Source organism: Biomphalaria glabrata, chromosome 18 (genome assembly GCF_947242115.1).
Source record: "Biomphalaria glabrata chromosome 18, xgBioGlab47.1, whole genome shotgun sequence".
NCBI lineage: Eukaryota > Metazoa > Mollusca > Gastropoda > Planorbidae > Biomphalaria > Biomphalaria glabrata.
The window spans coordinates 4,607,961-4,633,961 of NC_074728.1; the positions used below are offsets into that span (position 1 = coordinate 4,607,961).

Sequence of the window (26,001 nt, forward strand, 5' to 3'; positions counted from 1 at the left end):
CCTGAAGATAGAAATTGTTATGGAAGGCGGAAAGAAATGGTTGTTAAATTAGTAGGCAGTGGAGCTAAAGTAAATATAGCTTCAAAAGCAAACATAACTCCTCTTCTGCTGGCTATTTGGTACAACGATCTAGAGTTAGTGAACCTGTTTCTAGAACATGGGGCTGAGGTGAACGTTCAAAGTGTTAATGTATGTCAAAGCAGAACAGATCTAGACAATGAGAATACATGTGAATTGTTTACAAGCAGTTTAGGCTGTATTCTACAAGATTCGTGTAAGCTCAATGCCCTGCATATAGATGAGAAATCAATCTGCATACCATACAAGCCTTTGCACTTGGCTATTAAAATAGAAAGAGAAGAAGTTTTTCATGTACTTCTTAAAGCTGGAGCCGATGTATATACAACAGATAGCCATGGAAACTCTGCCATTCATTACGCTGCAAAGTGTCAGAACAAGATTTTCATGAAATATCTTCTGGAAAACTATTACACACCTACTAGGAAGCAAGCACTTGTTTTACAAAATCTTAAAGATGAGGAACTCGAAACTGACCCATTATTTGTTCCTTTGGAAGAAAAGGTGTCAGAGCCAGCTCAATTGGTATGTACTGATCAAGTTACTGTAACTTACCAAGTAGCAACTACAGCACCTAAATCATGCTCTGGGAGTTCACCGAATCATCAAAACGCTAAAAGAATGAGGGTAAGGTCTCTGGTTGATTTCAACGAGTCAGAAAGTGATCCGCCTCTGAAACGTTTAAAGCTCAATACTTTATCCGATCCTGAAGGAAAAAAATCAAAGGAAGAATTAGAGCCATCCACACTGACCAACGAGTCGCCTCCTCCCAATACTGTCAATAGCACCAATGCAATGAAAGCCACGGCCTTACACATCTCGGTGTTCAAAAACAGATTAGAAAATGTGAAACTATTAATAGACGCTGGCTGTGACGTAAACATTCAAACAAACGAAGGTGACACGGCGCTATTAATAGCTTTGACTAAATCCTTTGACGAGATGGGAGAAATATTGTTGAATGCTGGCGCAGACCTAGGTTTGGCGAAAAAGGATAATGAAAGTTTGTTCCACATCTCTGTGAAAAACGGATGCATAAAGTCGTTGGACTTTTTAGTTAAAGCAGGCGTGAACATTTATGAAACAAACGGTGAAGGCTCTACAGCTCTCCATTTTTTACCCAGAAAAGATATAGCTTCTTTACTGATTGACTCTGGTTTGGATGTCAATCAGAAAGATAAGTTCGGTCGATCACCCCTTCACATTGCCGCTGAACAACAGAATCTGGACATGGTACGGTTTCTGTGTACCAATGGAGCAGATATTGACAAGCAAGATATGAGTGGTGAAACCATTCTTATCATAATTTCGAAATTGATCGCAAGTTCCTGTAACATAAATACAAACTTATTCCAAGAACTTTTAGGACTAGGTCCTAGTATAGATATACAAGACACTTTGGGCTGCACTGCGCTGATGCATTTAATGAACAGCAAGGCTGACGTAAAACAGGAAGTAGATCTTCTTTTAGTGAATGGCGCCAATGTCAATATTAAAGATAAAGAGGGGAGATCACCACTGTTTTATCTACTAATGTCGAGCAGAAGTGAACTTTCTGATTTAAAAATGTTGCTGCAAAAAGGCGCTGATCCGTTTTTGGGAGAGAATCATAGACACAGTTTGACCAGATGGATAAAGCAAGAAAAATATATAAGACGGCCCTTATTTATGAATGATGACGAATGTCTACGTTTATGTATAAGCAACGGTATTATGTTAAACATTGGCAAAGTTTTTAATACAACGTCTGCATTGAAATATTTGGCACAAAAGCAACATTGGCCCAGAATGAAATACTTGTTTGCGAACTGTGGATTAAAATTAGAAGACCTACGGTTTATTCGAGATAAAGAATTTGCGAACATCCAATTTGAGTCACAGCTTTTTTGGCGATCCGATATTGGCCATCGCCCAGTAGAAGAAGAAACCTTGAATAAAGCGATGTGCGAGCCATGGCCTCTGGTCAAGCTTTCTTTTATTACAGTGTCTAGCTTACTTGGAGACGGATATGACCGAGCCGAAAGAGTTGAACAGACGCCACTCCAGGCAAACTGAAAGAGCTGCTATTGTTTCAAACACCAGCGGCAAGACTTCCGGTCAGTGAATGGTCCAAAATACCACTGTGCTTTGATCCAGTAGAGTACGAGAGACTAGCAAATCCTAGACCGCTAATGTACTACTGGCCTTTTGGGACCATTTTAGCCTGATATTGTATTGCTTTAAAATAGATTTATGGTACTTGAAGACCTTTTGATAATCTCCATCGATTGGAGATTTTCAAAATAAACCAGACAATGTCAAGGACGATAAATAAAACGTCATTGTAGCCAATCAAATAAACACAATGAATAATAACTTTAATAATATTTTAGTGCGTATCAGTTTATCTTCGTATTAATTCTCTTTTTTAATTACTGCTAGGTAGCTGCACATGAGTTTCTTTTTAATATGCTTAAAGTCATTGAGTGAAAGTTTGATACATAATAAAATTGAAGATTTTCAACTTCCAATTTAAAAAAAAAATGGCAAAGACACTAAATTGAATTTCACGGTTGTCCGTGTTTTCACCGATATTGTTATTGGTAAATCTTATAAAATACAGACGTTACTTCAAAAAAGATGATAATTACGTCATGCATTTTGTCATGCATGTTAACCAATGACTTAAATCCTGCCAAGCCATTGGTTTTCCTGTCTGACTCAGGCAGCCCATTTAATTCCAAGACGAAAATACTGAAGTTGACAATTGAAGTCAAACTGAAATTTCCTTGTGTTAGAAGCTATATCTTATCTTTAAGTAGCTTTATCATTATATAAATTTACAATGAACCGATGTCATGTTTTTTTATGTTTTATGTTGTTTTTTTTTTTTTTCAAAATATATGTTTTGATTTCCTCATTACAAGGGAACATAGTGATGCGACATGTAAAGTCATTGTAAAGGTCGTTTTGGCGCAGCCGTTTTGGCGCATGGGTCGTTTTGATGCAGCCATTTTGGCGCAGCCGTTTTGGCGCATGAGACGTTTTGGCGCGAAACGTTTTGGCCACATTGTTTACGTTCATTATATGATTTCGTTAAAAAGAATGAGACATATCTATGTTTTTGTATGTGTGTTTGTGTTGAACATATTTTGCATGTACAGAACAAGAGATATTTTTTGTCCCTTTTTTTTTTTTGGTAATTAAGTTTGTTATTTATATATTGTTAAATCACTAATATTACACAATACCAGGCTGCCATCCATACTTCACAGTATGCGTGCTTGAAATAGTCAAAGTTATTAAGACTTTTTTTTATGAGGAGGGGGGAGGGGTGGAATGTATACTTTGTTTATCTTGGTATAAATAGAGTGAAAAAATATGTTTATTATACAGTTCTCAACACGTTTTTAAGTAGTTTTTGTACATTATATATGTTATTTAAGTAATTATTTTTATACCTCTTAACAAAACTTATTGTATCTATAACTATAACAAGTCCATTAATTAATTCAATGTGACTTATTTACTGCATAGAAATGTGTCTTTGTGTCCCACATCATTTTCTTTCAATAAACATTTTAGCTTGTGTTTGTCTCTTTATTAAGAGGTACATTTTTATTTTCAAAAATGTTTGTTGAAGGTATGACACTAATTTACAAAAAAAAAAAAAAAAATTAAAATGCTGTCATGAGGAGTGCTAGAAACAGATTCTCCTCTTACCCGCGAGAGAGGGAAGGGGTGGAGGAAAGAGTATATACAAGGAGTGAAATGTGCCCAGAAGAGAGGGGGCGGGATGGGTGTCGAAGGTAATGACCAGTCCGAAGGCTACGATCGCCAGACGCATGACGCCAACGACCAGCGCTCGGTGCTGATTTTGTCTTCATTTGACTTTACCTGCGCCAAGGAAATATCATCCATATTACCGATGAAGCTAAGATACTCTTAAAAGATATATTTTGAGAAATTGGGTTAAGGTTAGTGGTGATTTGGGTGAAACATCTCTCCTAACCACAACCCAATTTCTCAAACTATATCTTTTATGAGTATCTTTGCTTGTTCGGATATTAAACCGATTTCAATTTTTTTTTAAAATGCTTTTTGGAAAGAAAGCGAAGAATGTCATCCAGCGCCCTTAGCAGGACTCACATATAATTAAAGGGGAGGGGATAGCATGTCATTACCATTCGGAAATCTGACTTATTATATATTCATGAAATAAGCAAATAAAAAAAAAATTCGTTGGACGGTGTTAGAATTCATACTATACATACAATATTATAGTAGAGTGAAATAAACATTGTTATAAAAGCTACGTACTTATTTAATTATCATAAAATTACATCTCGCGTCAAAACGTCTCGCGCCCAAACAGCTGCGCCAAAACGGCTGCGCCAGAACGTCTCGCGCCCAAACGGCTGCGCCAAAACGTCTCGCGCCCAAACGGCTGCGCCAAAACGTCACGTACCGAATGGGAACGATATGGAATGTTATGAAAAACACTAAGATTCCAAAGCTATTTCCTATGTCTATCCTAATATAGTGTGTTTTTCTTTTACGAAATTTAATATTGTTGTAGAAACATATTTTTCATTCTGTTAGACATAACTATTATGCTGCACTTTATAATGTATTTATATTTTTCTGTAATATAACGCTTAAGTTATATTTTATTGTACACATGTATTGAATTGTATCTAGCAAACTAAAATTCTATAAAATTTCACGTTTTAGAAGAATAAGATGACTCAAACCATGAAAACAGTAAATAATATATTTTTGGTCTTTCTTTACGGTCCCCATTAAAAATGTCTTCATTTGTTCAATGTTGTCTTTCCGTTTTTCTCTTTCACGACTATGTCTCAAATTGTAAACGAGATATAGAAGCATAATCTCACTTTCAGTTCCGATATATCCGCATTTAGTGCAATGGCTACTTTTGGATTTCTAAAGATGAAACATTGTATTAAATGTGGGAACATATTTATGCATGCAAAATGCTAAAAATGAAAAAATAATTGCCTCATGTAGTAGGCTATAAATTGCTTGTAATTGTAAGCAGCTAAAATTATGACTAATTAGCAAAAGCAGTCTACGAGTTTTGTGTTGAGACACAACTTCCTATATTTTAGTTTAAAGTTCATTTGTGCTAAAGGAAAAAAAATACTCGGGTTGCCTGAAAGGCTCCGACCAAATAATTTAACGAGATGTTGATGTAACTGGGATACGAATTGTGGATGTAGCTGGGATACGAATTGTTGATGTAACTGGGATACGAATTGTTGATGTGACTGGGATACGAATTGTTGATGTAGCTGGGATACGAATTGTTGATGTGACTGGGATACGAATTGTTGATTTGACTGGGATGCGAATTGTGGATGTAGCTGGGATACGAATTGTTGATGTGACTGGGATACGAATTGTTGATGTAGCTGGGAAACGAATTGTTGATGTAGCTGGGATATGAACTGCTGATGTAGCTGGGATACGAATTGTTGATGCAGCTGGGATACGAATTGTTGATGTGACTGGGATACGAATTGTTGATGTAGCTGGGATATGAACTGTTGATGTAGCTGGGATACGAATTGTTGATGTGACTGGGATATGAACTGTTCATGTGACTGGGATGCGAATTGTGGATGTAGCTGGGATACGAATTGTTGATGTGACTGGGATGCGAATTGTGGATGTAGCTGGGAAACGAATTGTTGATGTAGCTGGGATATGAACTGCTGATGTAGCTGGGATACGAATTGTTGATGCAGCTGGGATACGAATTGTTGATGTGGCTGGGATACAAATTGTTGATGTAGCTGGGATATGAACTGCTGATGTTGCTGGGATACGAATTGTTGATGTAGCTGGGATACGAATTGTTGATGTAGCTGGGATACGAATTGTTGATGTAGCTGGGATACGAATTGTTGATGTAGCTGGGATACATGCTGTAAATGCGGTTGAGATACTAAATGGTGTTAAAAAAGACACCATATAACAATCTCATCATCAGCCTGCATCATTCAAGGCTTAAGGTTAGTAGTAACATTTTCACCTAACCAAACGACTCACAAGTTTCACAGTCAATAGAAAATAAATGAACTAAACACTATAACAGTAGTTATGCCGTGTGCATTAAGTATTAGTTTTCCTATATAAATCATAATTACGTGTTTTAATTATCCGTTAATCTAGTTATTTACCAAGGTGCATCAAGTTTAAACAATAAATCCGGCCTCAATTAATTTATTGTTGTTCTCCATGTATACAGTGTTTAATGCTCTCGTCATTGAGAATTGAGTCAATAAGATTCAGTCAAAGAGGACAAGACCTTCCGCATACAATTTCGTTGTATTAAATGTATCTTGGGATAAAATTAATGCGTTATAAAAAGTCAGTATCGTTCCCATTTCAGACCTTGCGATCTATACGGCAGATGATGTTATGGTCATCTGTTTCTTTGGCCAACGGTCAACGAGCAGGGTGTCATGTGGCCAGCAGAACGACCAACCGCATTTACTTTCCCCAACTATAGCCAGGTACTCATTAGAGCTGGGTGAACTCAGGTGCGCCTTAAAAATCCTGAAACTCAAAATCCCAGTATTCACCGTAATTGGAACCCAGGACCCCAGGTTCGGAAGCCATGTGCTTAACCACTCAGTTACCGCGCCCTCAATGTGTTATGTTCTTCAAACAATATCAATATGTTAAGTCTTCATATTGGATGAGACTCTTTAAACTTGGAAACGACAAATCACATTTTATAAATACTTTAATCTTTATTAACACTGAAAACACTTTCTTGTTCATATTCCTCCATTTTGGTTCTTCTTTCACTTTCAACACGCATTCGCACCATTTCATATTTACACTAAGATGCGCTTGTTTTTGTCGCGTGGTATACGCTAAGGTTTGCCATCTCAATGGTCCGGGATTTGAACCCAGCGTGCTATGATACAGCGCCGACCTCTGAGAAATTGGGCTAGAATGTAATATTCTTCAATTCTTAAGGAGCATCTGAAACATAAAGAAACAAAAGAAAGTAACAAAACTTATTTGCACAAGCATATCCATTATGTTGAAAGTTTGAAATATCCAAGAAGAGTGTTGTAGATCCAACTGCTTTTGATAGATCCAAGTATTTCCATTCATCTTCATGCTTCTCGTTGATTTTCATGCTTCTCCTAAATTCACCTGTTTCTCGTATATTCACCTACTTCTCGTAGATCCAACACATTGGCTAGTTTATTGCGTAATCCGACGATATATACATATATGATCCGATATATATACATATATTTGCCTCCTTCAGTCCTAGAACGACTATGGCTCATCTCGAGCGCTTTTTTGAATGGTTGTGGAGCCCAATTATGGAGAGACACTCCCGTCCACATATATTGCAGGTCAAGGTGGCGTTCGCTTTGGTGGTAGAGGAGCTGGCCATTTTCCGTATGGCACCCTTTTTTTTTAAGAGCTGAGGTCCATGTTTTCTCGCTGTCCATAGCTTTCTTGGTCAACGTCTCTCTCCAACTAGCGCGGTCTTATACATAATCCGACACATATTCTAAAACATAATCTTATACATAGTCTGAAATATAGCCCAATATTTTCCATAGTTTCAATAACATTTTTTGAGACGCAGTCTTTCACTGATGATTAGCATTACAAATTGACGACACTTACGATATTCCAGTTGACATAGAGTTGCCAGAATCATATTGCGTAGTAAGTCTAATACTACCAATGAAGCAGTAAATATGTATACACAGGTCACAGATACTGGTTTTATGGATTGCATACTGACAAATTGTATGTATTTAGAACTGTCATACAATAAACACATTAATTTGACAAAATAATTGGATTCTAAAATAGTGATTAAATATCGATTTCGAGTTTTTACTCACACATTTCTTTTATAATGTTAGTCAGTTCCCTTAGATTAAATCAATAAATTCTTAAATCGTTTTAGATTTAGTCATGGGAACATCGATTTTAATTATCTAGGTTTAAGCTTTTGACTTCTTTGCTATAAATGCACATGCAAAATTGTTGTTGCCCCTTAAAAACCCTTTACACCAGGTAGGAAATATCTATTAGGTATGTTTTATTGTTGTAGGATAAAATACTGCACTTACTCGTAATCTTCAGACTTGAAACCAAACCTTACATGTAGTCAAGTCCAAAGATTTAGAAGGAGATCAGTATTGTAAGTGAGACAGTGTTTATGTTGTTTTAACTTTCACACTGCCACTATGATAGTGCCCAAATTGTGTAATGTTATTTGTCGGTGCTGAACAGTTTGGTGGGACAGTACCTCTGCCTGTAGTTAGGATATACTAGTGCATACAATGAAGTCGAGGTTAAGTCTAACCGCCCAGTTCATCGGCGACGGCCGGGCTCTCGGGTATGATGGTGAGAGGTTGGAGAGGTAGGTGGCGGAGCAGAAAGATGATTATGAGAGAGCTAAGAAAGAGGACGGCTAGATTTGAGAGGGAAGAAAGATGGAAGACGGAGGGAAGGTAGAGGCGAATGCAGAGGAGGCAGTCAGACTTGAGCGTGAAGAGAGGTTGAGAAGAGAGGCGAAGGCAGAGGAGGCAGCCAGACTTGAGCGTGAAGAGAGGCCAAGGCTGTAATGAAACAACAAATACTAGTCTACCAATACCATGGCTTTATTCCACAAAATTAGACTACAGTAAACATTGAATGAAACCAGCACGTCTCACATAACACTGATGCAGTACTATACACACACACGCACTGAACATGTAACACACACACACTGAACATGTAACACACACACACTGGGCATGACCTTCTGACACGCTGGACGCACGCAGAAAATCAACTCAGTTACACTACAAAGGCAGAAGAGGCGGCCAGACTTGGGCGTGAAGAGAGGTTGAGAATAGAGGCAAAGGCAGAGGAGGCGGCCAGACTTGAGCGTAAAGAGAGTTTGAGAAGAGCGGCGAAGGCAGAGGAGGCGGCCAGACTTAAGCGTGAGGAGAGGGGGGGAGAAGAAACAAAACGAACGTGAGGAGAAGACCAGAGGCGTGAGGAGCACGAGAGGTGTAAACAGAGATACTATGAAAAAGATAAAGAGACGGAAGATAGTTTTCGTCCCAGTGGAAGAAGTCAGAAGCCACGAGTCCACAGTTAACAATAGACTTACTTAGACTTAGATCATCCCGCGCCGCTTGGTGCATTGGGCTGCAAGCTATCTCCTTAAAGATCTGTCACTGGCAATGTCTAAAAGCCTCATCGCACCTGGTCTCCACTGTTCTGAGATCCCCCATGAAAGTGTGGCGAGAAGTTCGACGAGGATGTCGCCTATTTGCGCTTTTCTCGTATTGGCCTCAGTATCAAAGCAACTCTTGGATATGCGTAATTCATTTTGTTGGAGAGCATGTCCCTCAAATATCATGCGACGCTCAGTCACGCCCTCACTAAGTGGTCGACTCCCAGTTCGGAGTAGGATTTCTTTGTTCTAGACCCGATGTCTATAATTGACTCCTAAAGTCCGTCTTAGCTATCCTTGTTGAGCCACATTTAGTCTTTTCTCAATTTTAGCAGATGAATTTCATGGCTCACATGCATATGTTGCAGTTGGCATGACAATTGTGTTGAGAAGAAAAAATGGCTGAGACGGATTTTGGGATTTTCGAAGCCCCCATTAAAGCAAAGTATGTGATAGCCCATTGAGACAATGAAAGTCAAGGCCCATGGACATGAATATCAATAATCACTAAGGCAATGAATGTAATCAGGTTCTTCTGAGAATGTAGTAACGACACATAAAAAGATCATAAAAAAACACCTTTCTTATCAAGACTTCATTAAATAGTGCACAGCTTGCGCACACACAGACACAGACAGACACTTACACACACAATAATAAAGCTTGACTGACCAATTTGACTTACCAATTTGACTTGCCAGTTTGCCTGACTAGAAAAAAATATTTCACAACACACAACAAGCAAAATGTACACAACTTAAAAAAAAAAAAACAAGATTACAAAGACAGTTTGTGTGGAAACACGAACTATAAATCGGCCCGCGAGGTGGTCCACCTAGAGTCTTCACCAGGGTTCGAACAACGGGACTTCCGCCACAGCATCTCCATACATTCTTTTAGCTTACACCTATATTTTTTTAAAATTATAATTATTAACCATATCCGTACATTCAAATTAATAACATGTTATCTGTAATAGAATGATTGCCACTATAGATTTATAAAAGTGATACTGTTTTTTACATAATGAATACATCTGCACACTTAAGCTTTCAGAAGATACATTATTATCTTAATAATTAAAATTTTGTTCAAATTATCAATACATTTATAATATAAAATATCATGATGTCCAATATTCATTTTCTCTTCTTATTTCTGAGATCTAAACGGGACGGTCGGATGGACAGACGGACAGACAAACCACACAAAACTAATAGCTTTTTTTTTCCCTTTCGGCGGCCGCTAAAAACAATATCTTATTTAAAGATAAGAACCGCACAATTACTGGGATATCTCTCACCATTTATCTTTGGCTTTGCCATCTATTTAGGTCTGAACCATGAATGGAAAGATAGCACATCTGATCTGCTTTTGTTGGAAAACAACTTTTAGTGAGGAGTGATCTACAGTTTAGAGTGAAACCACACGACCAAGAATCCATCTTATTGCCCTTAAATTTTACATATCTCATTAAAAAAAATAATAATTAGAAATTAAGCAAGCTTTATTATTGACTTTCTTGTATGTTTTTATCTTTCTCGTCTTTTTGGCTTTTTTTTTTGCAATTGATTATTCGACCACTTCTACTCATCCAATCGTCATCAACTTTTGCACGAGATGTTTATGCTCGCTCAGAATTTTTCTTCAACTCATTTTAAAAAACACCCAACGCATTGATTACTTAAGTAATAATTTTCTTTTTATAAGCATTATGGGGTTGTTTTTTTTTTTTTTACAAAGCTTTTATTCACTCTGTCTGGGTGTCTGTCTGGCCAAAAGTGTATATGCGTTATTTCTCTCACACCCAATCTCAGGTCAAGCTAGATTTTGCACAATTCTTTATTTGTTACCTGACAAAACAAGAATCAATTTTAAAAAAATAACCAAGGGACCTCATTCACCAATCGTAAATAAACACATTTAGCCACGCCATAATATCGATATAGCAATGAAAAATACGTATCACGTGACAACCTTTATGGATTACATAATTTGTATAGAAGAGATAGAGAACCACGTGGCTAAATGTTGTTTGTTTACTATTGGTGAATGAGGTCCATTAGTTATTGGTAATTAATTGTTTTGTTTGGAAATCTCGAATAATGGAAATAAATTGTTATTGACTGAAGTAGTAACCTGGAACAAGGGAAATAAATTGTAATTGATTGAAGTGGTGGTATAAGCTGAGTTAGTCCCCTTTACATTAGGCTGCCGTCTGGGGCGTAGTGAACACAAACTTCAAATAGAAACATTACAATCTTATACGTTTATAGACACTTCACTGGCAGAGTGGTTAATGCTTTGTCTTAAAAAGCCTGAAGGGGGCTTAAGCCCATAAATTAGAATTCAGGTCGTTCATTTAAAAAAAAGTATACATTTCACGAATTGCATTACATGACTGATCCAAACTTATGGATAAAAATTGATATAAGCTTTGTTTGTTTTTTTAAGTATTCTTTTTGTATTTTGCCTGTTTGTTTTTATACTATTTATTATTATTAGTATAGAAATTAGAACTGTATTAGTCTGAATATTGAATTTTAATAAGTAGTTATTTAACAACTTCTATTTATTATTTCGTAACATTTAGATTGCTTCTAAAAGTAGCAACACCATGAAGTGCCTACAACTACAACTGGTATACTTAGGCTTAGTAATCTTTTGTAAGTGACAGAGTAATAGCGACGTTTTCTTTATTTTGTTAATACCTATATAGTCATGCAATGTTATCCAAGCAGTGCCGTGATTGTTTTAAATTTGAAGTATTACATAATTAATCAATTTTGTCACACAAATACAACTTGATCTGACCCGGCTCTACTTAGATTTGCAGGGCCAGTTCTATGCAAGCTGTTGTTAACCTAAAAAAAATAAGCATCTTGTTTTCTATAGGGCAGACGATAGAAATATATAGATATATATTGTGTCAACCCTTTTCTGAGTTCTTTTTATACGATTTACTGCCTTTGAAGATCTTAGCACAATACGTCTATTAAAGTCAGACCTTTGTGAACATGGGTAGATGAAACATAGACACGGATCTCAAAAACGGCTCTAATAATGTTCCAAGAAATTTTACAGCTGATGTATATCGCTAAGGAAAGAATGACTAGCTCCCTTTGAAAACTCTTGTTTCACTGTTATAATTTTTCAAAGTATATTGTTACGAATCTCACTATCCAGGCTCTCTGCAAACTGCACCTTACACCACCAACTTAAAGAACTTGACAACTCAGGACTCCAAAGTAACGTAACACTTTTATAGTTGAATAAATAACAGCCAATACTGTACAATTGGCAACACGTACACTGTACAAATATCTCTCCAATAACACCGTTCCGCCGTATCAACTCTTGCACTGGCCTCTCCGTCTCGTTCCGGGATTGCACTGGGTTCAACAGTTCAGGACTGACTTCACACACTAGGCTCGTTGTGTCGGACTCGATCACAGACCAAGATCAAGACGCCGTTCGCCTCAACTGTACTTGATAGTACTCCGCACCGAACCGTCGTAATGCTCCGTACAGAACCACACCGCTGAACTGTGCTGTAGTTAACCGGACTGTAGTGAATCGGGCTCTGAACCCCTGCCGTGAACCGTCTCTCGTGAACCGTCTTGACTGCGACACCTCCTCTCTTATATAGGGTGCCTACTGGCCTTCTCGAACTGGACAGAACGCCGCTCGACGTTTCTAGGTGGTCAGATGACTACAACTCTCGTGACGCTCCTGAGCTCTGTTCACGCCGGCGATCCTTCCCGAACCGTCCTGTTGATACTCGTTTCGGCTGACCGACGTAGCTCGTCACGGTTGACCGCTCGTCTAGCGCTGGCCTGGGGCGATTTGCGTCGGCTGACCACACACACACCACTACCCCTCTCTGTGCCACCACCAAGTTTATAACTATATTTGGCTAGAGAACTAGTTCTAGATCTTGATTCCACATCGGTTTTGAAAGGACGATTGCGCTCTTGAAAGGATTATTGCGATGGGAATTTCTGACTGTAAGGCTTCACTGTGCAGGTCACCTGAAAAATGCATGAGAACAGAGGAGCAAAGATTGTTCAACGGGAAAAAATTGAAAGGCAGGCGTACCAAGGCCAGACCACGAGTGCGGTGGCTTGATGATTTAGTGAAGCGGTTCTCAACCTTTTAAGCGCGGCGACTCTTTTTACTATCCCCCAGTCTGCCGCGACCCCCCCCCCCCTCCTCCCCCATAACACACACAGCAATAGAAGAATACACTAAATACAATCCATATTTTCGATGGTCTTAAGCGACCTTTGACAAATCGTCAATCGACCTCTCCATTGTTCGCGACCCACAGGTTGGGAACCCCCTGATGCAGTGGCAGATCTACAATAGCTATGGGTCAGGGCATGGAGACGTAAAGCACATGACAGATCAGAATGGAACTGTGTGATAAAGAAGGCTAGGGCCCTCCATGGGCTGTAGCGCCACTGGGATAGATGGAAGACTGTATTGTTTCATGAGTTTAATAACTTATTGTTCAGGACAAGTTTATGTATTATCTTCTAGGTCTAAATATAAAGGACCTATCAATGAAATATCTTAAAGTGTACTAGATCTTATACATACTATACTTTCGATTATTTAGTATTCTTTCACGGGGGAAAATGGGAATAAGCTGGGTAAAAAAAAGACTTGGGGGGTAGGGGGGGGGAACAAGTAATCTTTCTCTTTGCATTCTATATTTGACTACATTTAAATGTGTATTTTTACACACGTCAATATCTGGTGTCATTAAAATAGTTGTTTTCTGTAGCTTTGTTTAGATGTTGCCCCTTCGTATTGCCCCTTCGTTTCCTAACCATGGCCACCGCTTCACATTTATTTCGTGGAATGAACAGGTCTTTCAATGTGGTCGAAATTCCTGCGTCAGGTAACTGTTCATTTCTATCAGTCGCATATTTCTGGGAAAAAATGTCATTGATGGTTGTTCACCAACTTCCGCGAGATGGCTGTAAGCTTTGTTTGCGAACATTGTGATAACTATGGCGACGCCCTGTCCGATGTTCTTACTCACGGAATCACAGTCCTACACACTGCTAGACAATATGCTGACTACGTGAATACTTCCGGCGTTTATGGTGGCGAGCAGTCGTTTGCCCAAACCCAAAGTTTTGATTTTCTTTGCATTGACTACCATATAGATTTTATAGTGTATTTAAACTATGGCGTAACCAGGTTTGTTTGTTTGTTGTTGCTTTTCAATGGTGAAATGGGGGTGAAATTCAGTCTTCGTGGATTGTGGGTGTTGGGTGTAGGTAAAAACTGGAACCTGGCCACGGATCTTAAAAACGGCTCTAACGATTTTTTTTTTATAAGTTTAATAGTTGATGTATATTGCCGAGAAAATACTTATTAGCTTGTTAAAGTACGACCGCTTTAATTTTTCAAAATAAAAAAATTAAAATGTTAATTTTGTCTAATAGTAGATCGAACATCGGTTTTGAAAGGACTATTTGTCGATTGTCGCGTTTCGGTATTTTTAAATTTATGAAGTTATTGATTCAAGAGTTAAATAAATTAATCAATAATTGAGTTGTTTATGATTTTTATTGCTTCTTTAAATTAACTGATAAATTAATAGATTAACTAAGCTTTGCTTATATTTTCGCTTAAATCTACTCTATATTATATAATTTTTAGCAGCTGTAGATCTAGTTCTATATAATGCAAGTAGTCCTACCAAGAAACTATCGATTTTCACAACTATATCTTTAGCTGAGTGGCTAACGTCCTTGCGAAATTTAGATGACAGCTGAGAAAAAAAAAATATTTTATTTTATTTTAAATTATATAATGGTCATTTTTATGTATGTTTTTTTGGCTTATATAGGAGCCATGTCTTTGAGTCATACTTATGTATTTACTTACCATTTCAGTCATTGGTCCAATGGTGCTCTGCATATATAGAACTCAACTGGAGAAAAAATGTGCAAAATTTAGATTTCAAATAATTTCTTATAGAAGTGCGACAAAGTGTCTGAAGTGGAATAACTCCAGCGAGACATATGCAAATGCTGTAAGCTTTTGTGAAGGTATTATAATAATGGGGGTGGCGTGGTGGTCACGTTGTAAAGCGATGAGATTTCGAAATGGGGGATCTCGGGTTTGAATCCCAGTAAAGACTGGGATTTTGAATATTGAAACTTTAAGGGCGCCCCTAAGTCCTTTTATTTACCTTTGCCTATTCCTTACACTGTTGGACCGTTGGGGCACCAAGCAAGACTCGTCGACCGTCTTTCTCCATTCCTCTCTGTCTTTCCCCTTGTTTAGAACCTCTCTCAATAGCAAGCCCGTCCATTTTTTTATGTTGTCCTCCCATCGCTTTCTCTGTCTGCCTCTTCTTCTTTTTCCTGGTACTGTTCCCTGCGAGCCCCGCAGATCATGTAATACATTTTAAACTTGTGTTTTTTTACAATTGTTAGCAGGTCATCATGGGGTCCTATCGCTGCATTAACCTTGTCTCTAATCTCTTGGTTTGTGATGCGGTCTTCGAATGTGATACCTAGGATCCTTCTGTAGCATCTCCATTCCATTGCTAGGATCCTCCTCTCTAGCTCTGCAGTCAGCGTCCAAGACTCACAAGCATATAAAAATGTGGCCATGACCAGGGAGCGCATCAGTCTGATTTATGTGCCGAGGGCTAAGAATTTTGTCTTTCCCCTGAGTCCACATAACTCTTATTGACACCTGACAATAATTGGCGAAAAGTGAAGGTGGTTGATCGTTGTCTTGGCTACATGACGTTCTTGTTAAAAGTGAGCCACAGAAACAGAGAACCTTTACATCATCTGCCTCATAGATCGTGGAACATCAATTTAGATCGCACAAAACCCTAGTACTCCGCGGAACACAGTTTGGGAGACACTGTTTTACAGAACTAAAATATCATCAGAATTACGAAATAAATACACAAATATCTATCTATCTATCTATCTATCTATCTATCTATCTATCTATCTATCTATCTATCTATCTATCTATCTATCTATCTATCTATCTAGTACCTATCTATCTATCGATCGATCGATCTATCTAAATATACAATCTTAAGACCACTAGAAATATTCGAACTTACAGCTTTCGGTTCGAAATCTCAAGCTTTACTCTTGATCTACACGACCCTATTAATGTTGAAACATATGTCTCGGTTTCAATTCAATAGTCGCAGAAATTGAATTTCTAGTTAGCTATATTATTACATTTAAACACTATCTTTTTATTATTCTATGGTATCGTACTGATCATTTATTATTTTTTTGTTTTTTTTTGTGTGTTTTTTTTTTTGAAGATATTGATACCGGTACTTTATTGGCCAATTTCAAGACAGATGACGAATTAGCATTGGCAGATAGATACTCCAGACAGTGGCAGTTCTGGGTAGGTTTAACTGACTTGCAGAGGGAAGGAGTTTACAGATGGACTGATGATGGGAGTTACGCAAGAGATTTGGATCAAATCTTTAGTAAATAAAGTTTAATAGCATCCTCTCTCTCTCACACCGTTCCTCTCTTTCTCTCAGTCTCTCTATCGTTCTCTCACTCTCTCTCTTTTTCTCTACCACTTTCTCTCTCAAACTCTCTCACTCTCTTACTCACTTTCTTTCTCTCTCTCTCTCTCTCTCTCACACATTTTCTCTCTCACTCTTTCTCTCTCTTTCGCTCTCTCTTTCACTTTCTGTTTCTCTCTCTTTCGTTCTCTCTTTCACTTTCTGTTTCTCTCTCTTTTGCTCTCTCTTTCACTTTCTCTTTCTCTCTCTTTCGCTCTCTCTTTCACTTTCTCTTTCTCTCTCTTTCGCTCTCTCTTTCACATTCTCTTTCTCTCTCTTTCGCTCTCTCTTTCACTTTCTCTTTCTCTCTCTTTCACTCTCTCTTTCACGTTCTCTTTCTCTCTCTTTCGTTCTTTCTTTCACTTTCTGTTTCTCTCTCTTTCGCTCTCTCTTTCTCTTTCTCTCTCTTTCGCTCTCTCTTTCACTTTCTCTCTCTTTCGCTCTCTCTTTCTCTCTCTTTCGCTCTCTCTTTCACTTTCTCTCTCTTTCGCTCTCTCTTTCACTTTCTCTTTCTCTCTCTTTCGCTCTCTCTTTCACTTTCTCTTTCTCTCTCTTTCACTTTCTCTATCTCTCTCTTTCGTTCTCTCTTTCACTTTCTCTTTCTCTCTCTTTCGCTCTCTCTTTCACTTTCTCTTTCTCTCTCTTTCGCTCTCTCTTTCACTTTCTCTTTCTCTCTCTTTCACTTTCTCTTTCTCTCTCTTTCACTTTCTCTTTCTCTCTCTTTCGCTCTCTCTTTCACTTTCTCTTTCTCTCTCTTTCGCTCTCTCTTTCACTTTCTCTTTCTCTCTCTCTCTCTCTTTCTCCATTTCTTCTCTTTTTCTCTCTTTCTCTCTCTCACTCTCTCTCTAATTCTATCTCTATCTCTCTATCTCTCTCTCTCTTTCACACTATCTCACTTTTTTTCTTGTCACTTTCTAGCTATTTCTCCTTGGTTCCTCTCAAAATTTGTTTCTGTTGCATTTCTTCACCTCTCCCTCTGGTTCTCTATGTCTATTTTATTATTTATTTATGTATTTCTATATCATATTCAAATTCACTTCATTTTATTTTTCTAGCATCTATCGCATTTTCTCTCTTCCGCTAAAACAGGCAGCATTTAATCTCTTCAATTTCCAAAAAAAAAACGACATTATTAATAGATACTTTTCTCCCCTATTCTCATTGTAATGCATAGGTCTCTTCATTATTCTGATAGAAAAAAAAAAAACCACCGCTCAAAAAAAAAATTATAATAAAAAAAAAAGCATTTTTAAAAACACGCACGTAAATTCTAGATTTCACATCAAAATGCTAATAGGCTGAGAACCTGAAGCCCATAAAACGTATTGAGATATTTCTATAATATCAAGGCACAATTCTTAGTTGTCTGACTCACAACTTCATCACTCAATATTCAATTTGCCTGGGACCAAAAAAAAAAAGTCTAACTCGTTAATACTTACCTAGTGCCTAGAACAACCTCGTATAGATTACGAAGCAGAAGGATAAGCGCTATTTAGTGATATGTACTATAAAGCTAGACGGTAAGCGCTATTTAGTGATATGTACTAAAAGATATAAGGGTAAGTGACTTAAAAGTGCTATTCAGTGATATGTCCTAAAAATTACTATTTAGTGATATGTATTTAAAAGATAGAAGGGTCCGCATTTTTATTAATATGTACCTTCTTGAGAAATTTGTAACCATATTTAAACGAAGAAGAAATATCACTAAAAATATACTTAAAATAAGTTTACATTAAGTTTAATTGTATCCATTATTTTCTATCAGACATGTAATTAAATTTGTAATTGATCTTGACTGACAATAATACATTTGTGAATTTAGAAATACTTTTACCAGTTGTTTTATTTTTTGGTAATTTCAAGCTTTTAGTTGTCTCAGTACCCTACTTGTTCACCCAGAGTTCAAGCCTCCATAACGGAACTAATTCAACTTATACCAACCCAACAGTCTAATATGATTTCTCTCTTTTGTTTCGAACCAAACAAAATAATTAATTACCAATCATGAATGAATTTTTTTTTAATCGATTCTTGTTTGTTCAGATACAAACAAATAATCGTACAATATTTACACTTAATCTGAGATGGGGTGTGGGGGGAAATAATGAGTACAAACTTATTACCACACAGGCTGAGTTGACATAAGCTCTGTTACTAGTAATTTCCCGGTTTAAGGAAAACAAAAATACAAAAATTAATTTTCTATAGTGAGTTCCACGAGCTGTTTGTACAAACAAAATATATTTTCCCACGTTTTCTTCCTTCTTCTTATCTTATATTTTATAGACGTTATTTTATAAGAAATGATAATTAAGTCCTACGCATTTCAAGTCATGCATGTTAATCTAGTCATGCATGTTAATCAGTGTTAAGTCGCTGGTTTTTCTGGCTGATTCAGGCAACCCATTCCACTCTCTAATGACGCAGAACAGAGGATGCATATTATAATATTAGCCTAACTAAGTTAAATAGTATTTTTGATATGCTCTAGTTTGATCTGTAAAAAAAAAAAAACAACTTTCAATATGCCCTAGTGCTTTTTTTTAATTCACTTAATGTAGTCATCATTATGGGGATTTCGTTATATTAATTATTACACCTAGATATTTTTGCGTGTTTGAAGTTTAACATGAATACAATGAGTAATTTGTTTCACCTTTTTTTTTTGGTTACTCTTTATTGTTGGCATTTTTCTGGGTGGATAGACATGTTCCAGTTAGATTTTCATGTCTGTAATTTTCTTGATTCCTTTTGCATTATTTTAGTATCTTATGTCGTTTTTATAGGTATATGTATTTTGCAATCGTCTGCAAATAATCTAACTTTTGTCCCTGAACTAATGCAATTAGGTAGTTTATTTATAAACATTAGAAAAAGTAGTGTGCTAAAGACTGTTCCTTGGTGTACTGCTGAGTTTACTATAGTTGGTTTTGATTGGGAGCCATTTTGGGAGCCATTTATTATAACAGTTCGTTCTTTCCCTGTAAAGAAATTCTGAATCAATTAATGTAATGAGCAAGCAATGTCAAAGTATTTTAACTTTTCTAGCTAGCTAAGGTGGTGAACTTTGTCAAATGACTTTCCTACACTCTATGACTTTCCCACACTCTATGACTTTCCCACACTCTATGACTTTCCTACACTCTATGACTTTCCCACACTCTATGACTTTCCCACACTCTATGACTTTCCTACACTCTATGACTTTCCTACACTCTATGACTTTCCTACACTCTATGACTTTCCCACACTCTATGACTTTCCCACACTCTATGACTTTCCCCCACTCTATGACTTTCCTACACTCTATAACTTTCCTACACTCTATGACTTTCCCACACTCTATGACTTTCCCACACTCTATGACTTTCCTACACTCTATGACTTTCCCACACTCTATGACTTTCCTACACTCTATGACTTTCCTACACTCTATAACTTTCCTACACTCTATGACTTTCCCACACTCTATGACTTTCCCACACTCTATGACTTTCCCACACTCTATGACTTTCCTACACTCTATGACTTTCCTACACTCTATGACTTTCCCACACTCTATGACTTTCCTACACTCTATGACTTTCCCACACTCTATGACTTTCCCACACTCTATGACTTTCCTACACTCTATGACTTTCCCACACTCTATGACTTTCCTACACTCTATAACTTTCCTACACTCTATGACTTTCCTACACTCTATGACTTTCCTACACTCTATGACTTTCCCACACTCTATGACTTTCCCACACTCTATGACTTTCCTACACTCTATGACTTTCCTACACTCTATAACTTTCCTACACTCTATGACTTTCCCACACTCTATGACTTTCCTACACTCTATAACTTTCCTACACTCTATGACTTTCCCACACTCTATGACTTTCCTACACTCTATGACTTTCCTACACTCTATGACTTTCCTACACTCTATGACTTTCCTTAGGCTTCTCTATTCAATCTATATTATAGTTTGACTGTAACCCCGCACCTACCTTTTTTTTTCGTTCAGTTTTCCTTTTTTTTTTCATTTTTACAACCTTTAATACAAGCAATGTACTGTCTAAGACACCACATACATTTATTTATACTATAAGATTCAGGCATAGAGAATAAAATACATTTTCCGAAAACCCCAATTAAATGTACTCCTTTCTACAATAATTTTGTTCCCCTGGTAATCAAATCATTAAATCGAAACAATCTTATATAAACTTTGTCACATGTAAATTATGAGTGAGTCTGGTGTGAATGTACATTTTGGTTTCTTATAGTTAAAATGTTTTTTGTTTGGTGTAATGCACAAATTGTAAGACAAATTTCCATATGGACAATAAAGATTATTATTATTATTATTTTAAAATATCAATTTACATCAATTTCGTTTTATTTATAGTAATAGTTTATCTTACTTCTTTTCAATGTTGTGAAATAACAATAGATCTAGATTTATCTTTTTAACGCTATTAGGATTTTAGGATTGTGTTTTTAATCAGCGTAATCACAAAACACTTTTCAGATTTGGAATCTATGTAAAGCATCTGGTCAATTTGAAACAATTTATCTACATTCTTTACTGATAGGAAACACAATCAATTAGTTAATTAATTGTTGATGATAAATTATTTTGTTTGATATGTAAATAAGGGGAATAATGATTTATGGTGTAAGAGATGTTGGTATATTTATGATTTTATTCCCATCATTAAGATTCGACACGCCGTTCTCCAACTTTACATGCTCGGATCATGTTCGAATTTTGCAAAATTATACATAGGTCATGATAATACACGAATCATTCCAATAGTTTAACCATTTAGCTAATTATTTAGAGCTAATTAATTAATTTTGTTTTATGTAGCAGAAAGGGAGCCAAACCCTGTCATTTTCATATAAACAGCAGTAATTTGCAGTTCTCTGCCCTTACATAAGCTGTTTTAAAAAAAAATTTTTTTTTTTTATTTTTTTTTTTTGTGCTTGTTTAATATTTTGCTTCTTTTGTCCTTACAGAAGCTCAGGAAATGACAAACCTGCTAAACCCTGTCGATTGCGTGGCGTATATGGTTCCTTTTTCCACACACGTAGCTAGACATTGCTTTGCAAAGTTGCCTTCATTTTGTGAAGTTAAAAGTGCAATGTGAAGAGTTCCTGATAATCTTTCTGTTTGTGGATCTATGTGTGGCTTAAAACAATTGTTTTGGCCAGCGTCATGGAACAACATTACATTTGCTTTTCATTTGAAATTTAAAATAATATCAAACTTAGAATAAAATTTATAAAAAAAAAATGACTATGTTAAGTGGCAAGTATATAAGTGAGTTCGATGTATTTTGCTCGAATCTTTTACACTGCAACCAAAATCTTAACGCCATTCCCTTAGTCAACTAAGTCTTAATCCTAATCTTTATTTAGACCACGTATGTGATTGTAACGGTATTCGCCACATTTGAACTATAATGATAATACTTTATTTTAAAAAGGAGTGGATTGTATGGCTGAGCTTGGGTATCTGTCAAAAAGGGCTCAAATTATTTAAATAAGATTTGACTCGACCTGAGCTGCGTTTCCAGCATGGAAACCGTTGTCGAGGTCCTTTGTGTCCACCGAGCATTGTGATATTATGATTATTTCTATTATATATTTATGAATTGTGTTTGAAGACATTGCTTGCGTGAAAATATAAAACAACTAAAATACACTGAAAAAACTTCTAGACTTCTTTTTTCTTTCTTTTGAAGAGCTCCTTCTAAACATTAATTCAATAATTCATACTATAGTATTACTTGACATATATTCTTACACAACAATGTCGATTAGTGACATATAATATATAAAGCAGAAAGTAAGGTGCATGTATGTATGTAAGCATGGACGTAGCCAGGGGGGAAGGGTTTGCGGGGGTGGAATTTTGTGACTGAGTTTTTGCTTTGATTTTGTTTATTTTAGCTAACATTTTAATATCAAACCATCACTTGCCAGAGCGGAGCCAAGGGGGGTTTTGGGTTTAAACCCCATTCCAGGTGGTTAGCTATTACCCCCCCCCCCCATACCTCTTCTATAGGACAAACAAACAAAAATTGCAAACGACAATTCCAAGATCATACCTAAGGGGGGGGGTGACTTTTAAAACCCCCTCCGAAATGTTTTTTTTTACTATAAAACCCACTCTTCATACATCAGTCATCATACATCAGTCATCAGATTCTATGAGCATATCCAAGGAGGGTTTTCATCTATGTACAAAACCCCTCCAGATGGTTTTGAGTTTGAAACCCCCTCCAGCGGGGTTTAAAGCTAAATACAAACTTTCATTTTTTAAAAAAATTACACACTCAAAATGCTATGAGCATAGCCAAGGGGAGATTTAAATTTAAACCTCGGGGGGGGGGGGGGGAGAAGGAAGATTTGGAAGCTAAAAACCACACTCTTCAGTATAAAAAAGCAAATTACACACTCAAAATTCTATTAACACATCCAAGGGCGGTTTTAAGTTTAAACCTCCCCCTTCCATAGGGCTTTAAGTTTAAAACCCCTTCAGATGTTTTTGAGCTTAAAATCCCCCTACAGATGGTTTTGGGTTTGAAAACCCCTCTTCAATATTATTCTAAAGCAAACTACAGTCACCAAATTCTATTAAGGTAGCTAAGAGGGTTTTGAGTTTGTTACAAAAAAAATTTAGATTCATACCCCCCAACAGATGGTTTTGACGACATAACTTCTTTTTTCGATATAAAATCTAAAGCAAACTAGAGTCACAAAATTCAAAGAGCGTAGCTAAGAGTGGTTACAAATTTCTACCAGTCACTTGGCTCAGTTAAAAAAGCAGTGAATAGCATAGTGAATAGCATAGTGAATAGCATAGTGAGTAGCATAGTGAATAGCATAGTGAATAGCATAGTGAATAGCATAGTGAGTAGAATAGTGAATAGCATAGTGAATAGCATAGTGAATAGCATAGTGAATAGCATAGTGAATAGCATAGTGAATAGCATAGTGAGTAGCATAGTGAGTAGAATAGTGAATAGCATAGTGAATAGCATAGTGAATAGCATAGTGAATTGCATAGTGAATAGCATAGTGAATAGCATTGTGAATAGCATAGTGAGTAGCACAGTGAGTAGCATAGTGAATAGCATAGTGAATAGCATAGTGAATAGCATAGAAGTCATCTGCCGAAATTGAAAAAGGACTAAATGTGGCTCAACAAAAATTGCTAAAACGGATTTTAGGAGTCAGTTATAGAGATTGGGTCTCAATCAAAGAAATCCTATGTCGAACTGGGAATCGAACACTTAGTGAGGTTGTGACAGAGCGTCGATTTAGGTTTGCGGGACATTTTTTACCACAATATAAATCACGCATACCAAGAGTTGGGATGACATGGACATATCTTATCTTATCTTATATGATCCAGACGTTGCTTCAAAAAAGAAGATGATTTGTTAACTATCTATCTTTTAAGAACTGGGACACAGACCTATGAAGTTTACAATAAATCAATGAATAGTTATTACAGTTTTAAAGAAAAAAGTGATTTAATGATTTTAAAAAAATGAAAAGGAGAGAAAATTAAGTATTCATAAAAATATAACGACATAACGTCTGTATTATATAAGTTATGATAGAATAATGACTTACATAAGTAAATACATTATGACATAAGTATATTATTATATGGGTGCAAATATTAGTACATTATTATATGCATACAAATATTTGTTCAATAGTTTTTTGTGCATATCTGAGACAAAAAAAAAATTCGCTGCCGATGACAGACGAAGACGGCGAAAAGAAATGCTAAATCGGACAATGGTTATGCTTGTCGTGGCTGTGGCTAAATATGTAGGTCACAGCTGAGGTTGCGCAGCCACAGGAAATATTGCATTCCTCACTAATCTTCGGACTCGAAGACAAGCCTTATTATTATTATTATAAATATTAGTACGTTAGTTTATGCACTTAAACATTAGTATATACGTATAGATATTTGTACATTAGTATATACATATAGATATTTGTACATTAGTATGTCTCTGTGGCATTTTACGTCTCGAGAGACGATCTTTTCTCTTTGCAACTTGTGTGACTAAAGAGGCCAATCCTTGATACAAAGCTGCAATCGCAGGTTGGGCATATATAATCACCATATTTAGTCTGTACATATAAATATATACGTGCTTCTCATCTGTCAGACTATCTGGAATATTTCTATTTTGACCAGGACATTTGTTGTTCGTGCTTCAGTGATAGGCTCGTATTGAAACGTCACTCTCCATATGTAACTGACAGTTTAATTTAAGTTGATTGCGTGCTTGTCATCACAACTTGAGAACCCCCAGAATAGAAGGGTGCGAAAATATAGTGACGTAAAGAACTACAGGTCTACAGTAATTAAACACAAAATTAATAAGACAAAATAATGGCATTCTTAAAATGATTATATATTGATTTTCGCGCTGAGTTTAAGTATTTGGTTAAACATATTCATCAAGTGCACCAGATTAATTTCAAAAAATTTTCATGTTATTATGGGAAGAATGATTCTTATTACCCGAGGTATCCACTCATACATAATATAAGATTGAGTTGTACTTTTAATAATCTACTCACAAATAGCAGGGAATAGTAGTTTAGTTTATGTTATCTTAGCATAAGGCAATGTTTGTACAATATTTAAGATGTTTCGGATGTTCCGTCAGATTTGAAGATTATTTATTTACTAGTCCAAACCTCGGCGGTGGATAGGGGCGGGCAGGGTTCGAATCCGGGACCATCGACAAGTCCGAACGACAGCCCAGGGCGCAAACCGTACGACCAGGCAGCCATATACTGCACTCTTCAACAACCTCTAGGTTTCAAAGCAACTCTTGCATATGTTCGAGTCCAAAGAATGAGGAGGTATTTAGAATTGAGACAACAGTTATATACTTGAAACTCAGTCTTGTCTACTGTCACTCCGTTAGTGCTAAAATAATGAAATATATTTAATCGCAACTGAGAAGTTATTTTTTGAACAGACAGACTTGGGTTTCTGTCCTGAATGCCTCTGCGTCTTTATTTGGACTGCGCCATGAGTTTATTCGCGATTTTTCGAGACATCCTAATGCGT

The 26,001-nt window shown here is 36.6% G+C and overlaps 3 protein-coding genes across 3 annotated transcripts; 2 read left to right on the forward strand and 1 right to left on the reverse strand.

Annotated features, from left to right (window-relative positions):
- Positions 1 to 36: 36 nt before the first annotated feature.
- On the forward strand, positions 37 to 4,852 carry LOC106056018 (putative ankyrin repeat protein RF_0381). The gene has a single exon (XM_013212566.2). The coding sequence runs from the start codon at positions 37 to 39 to the stop codon at positions 2,131 to 2,133; it is 2,097 nt and encodes a 698-aa protein (XP_013068020.2). The 3' UTR covers positions 2,134 to 4,852.
- Positions 4,853 to 5,206: 354 nt separating this feature from the next.
- On the reverse strand, positions 5,207 to 6,007 carry LOC129924010 (putative uncharacterized protein DDB_G0282499). Its single transcript, XM_056017600.1, has one exon. The coding sequence runs from the start codon at positions 6,005 to 6,007 to the stop codon at positions 5,207 to 5,209; it is 801 nt and encodes a 266-aa protein (XP_055873575.1).
- Positions 6,008 to 8,107: 2,100 nt separating this feature from the next.
- Positions 8,108 to 22,074, forward strand: LOC106056037 (C-type lectin domain family 4 member E-like). Its single transcript, XM_013212603.2, has 5 exons — positions 8,108 to 8,142; positions 11,892 to 11,964; positions 15,211 to 15,366; positions 16,623 to 16,796; positions 21,903 to 22,074. The coding sequence occupies exons 2-5, from the start codon at positions 11,916 to 11,918 to the stop codon at positions 22,031 to 22,033; spliced, it is 510 nt and encodes a 169-aa protein (XP_013068057.1). The 5' UTR covers positions 8,108 to 8,142; positions 11,892 to 11,915; the 3' UTR covers positions 22,034 to 22,074.
- The last annotated feature ends 3,927 nt before the right edge of the window (positions 22,075 to 26,001 follow it).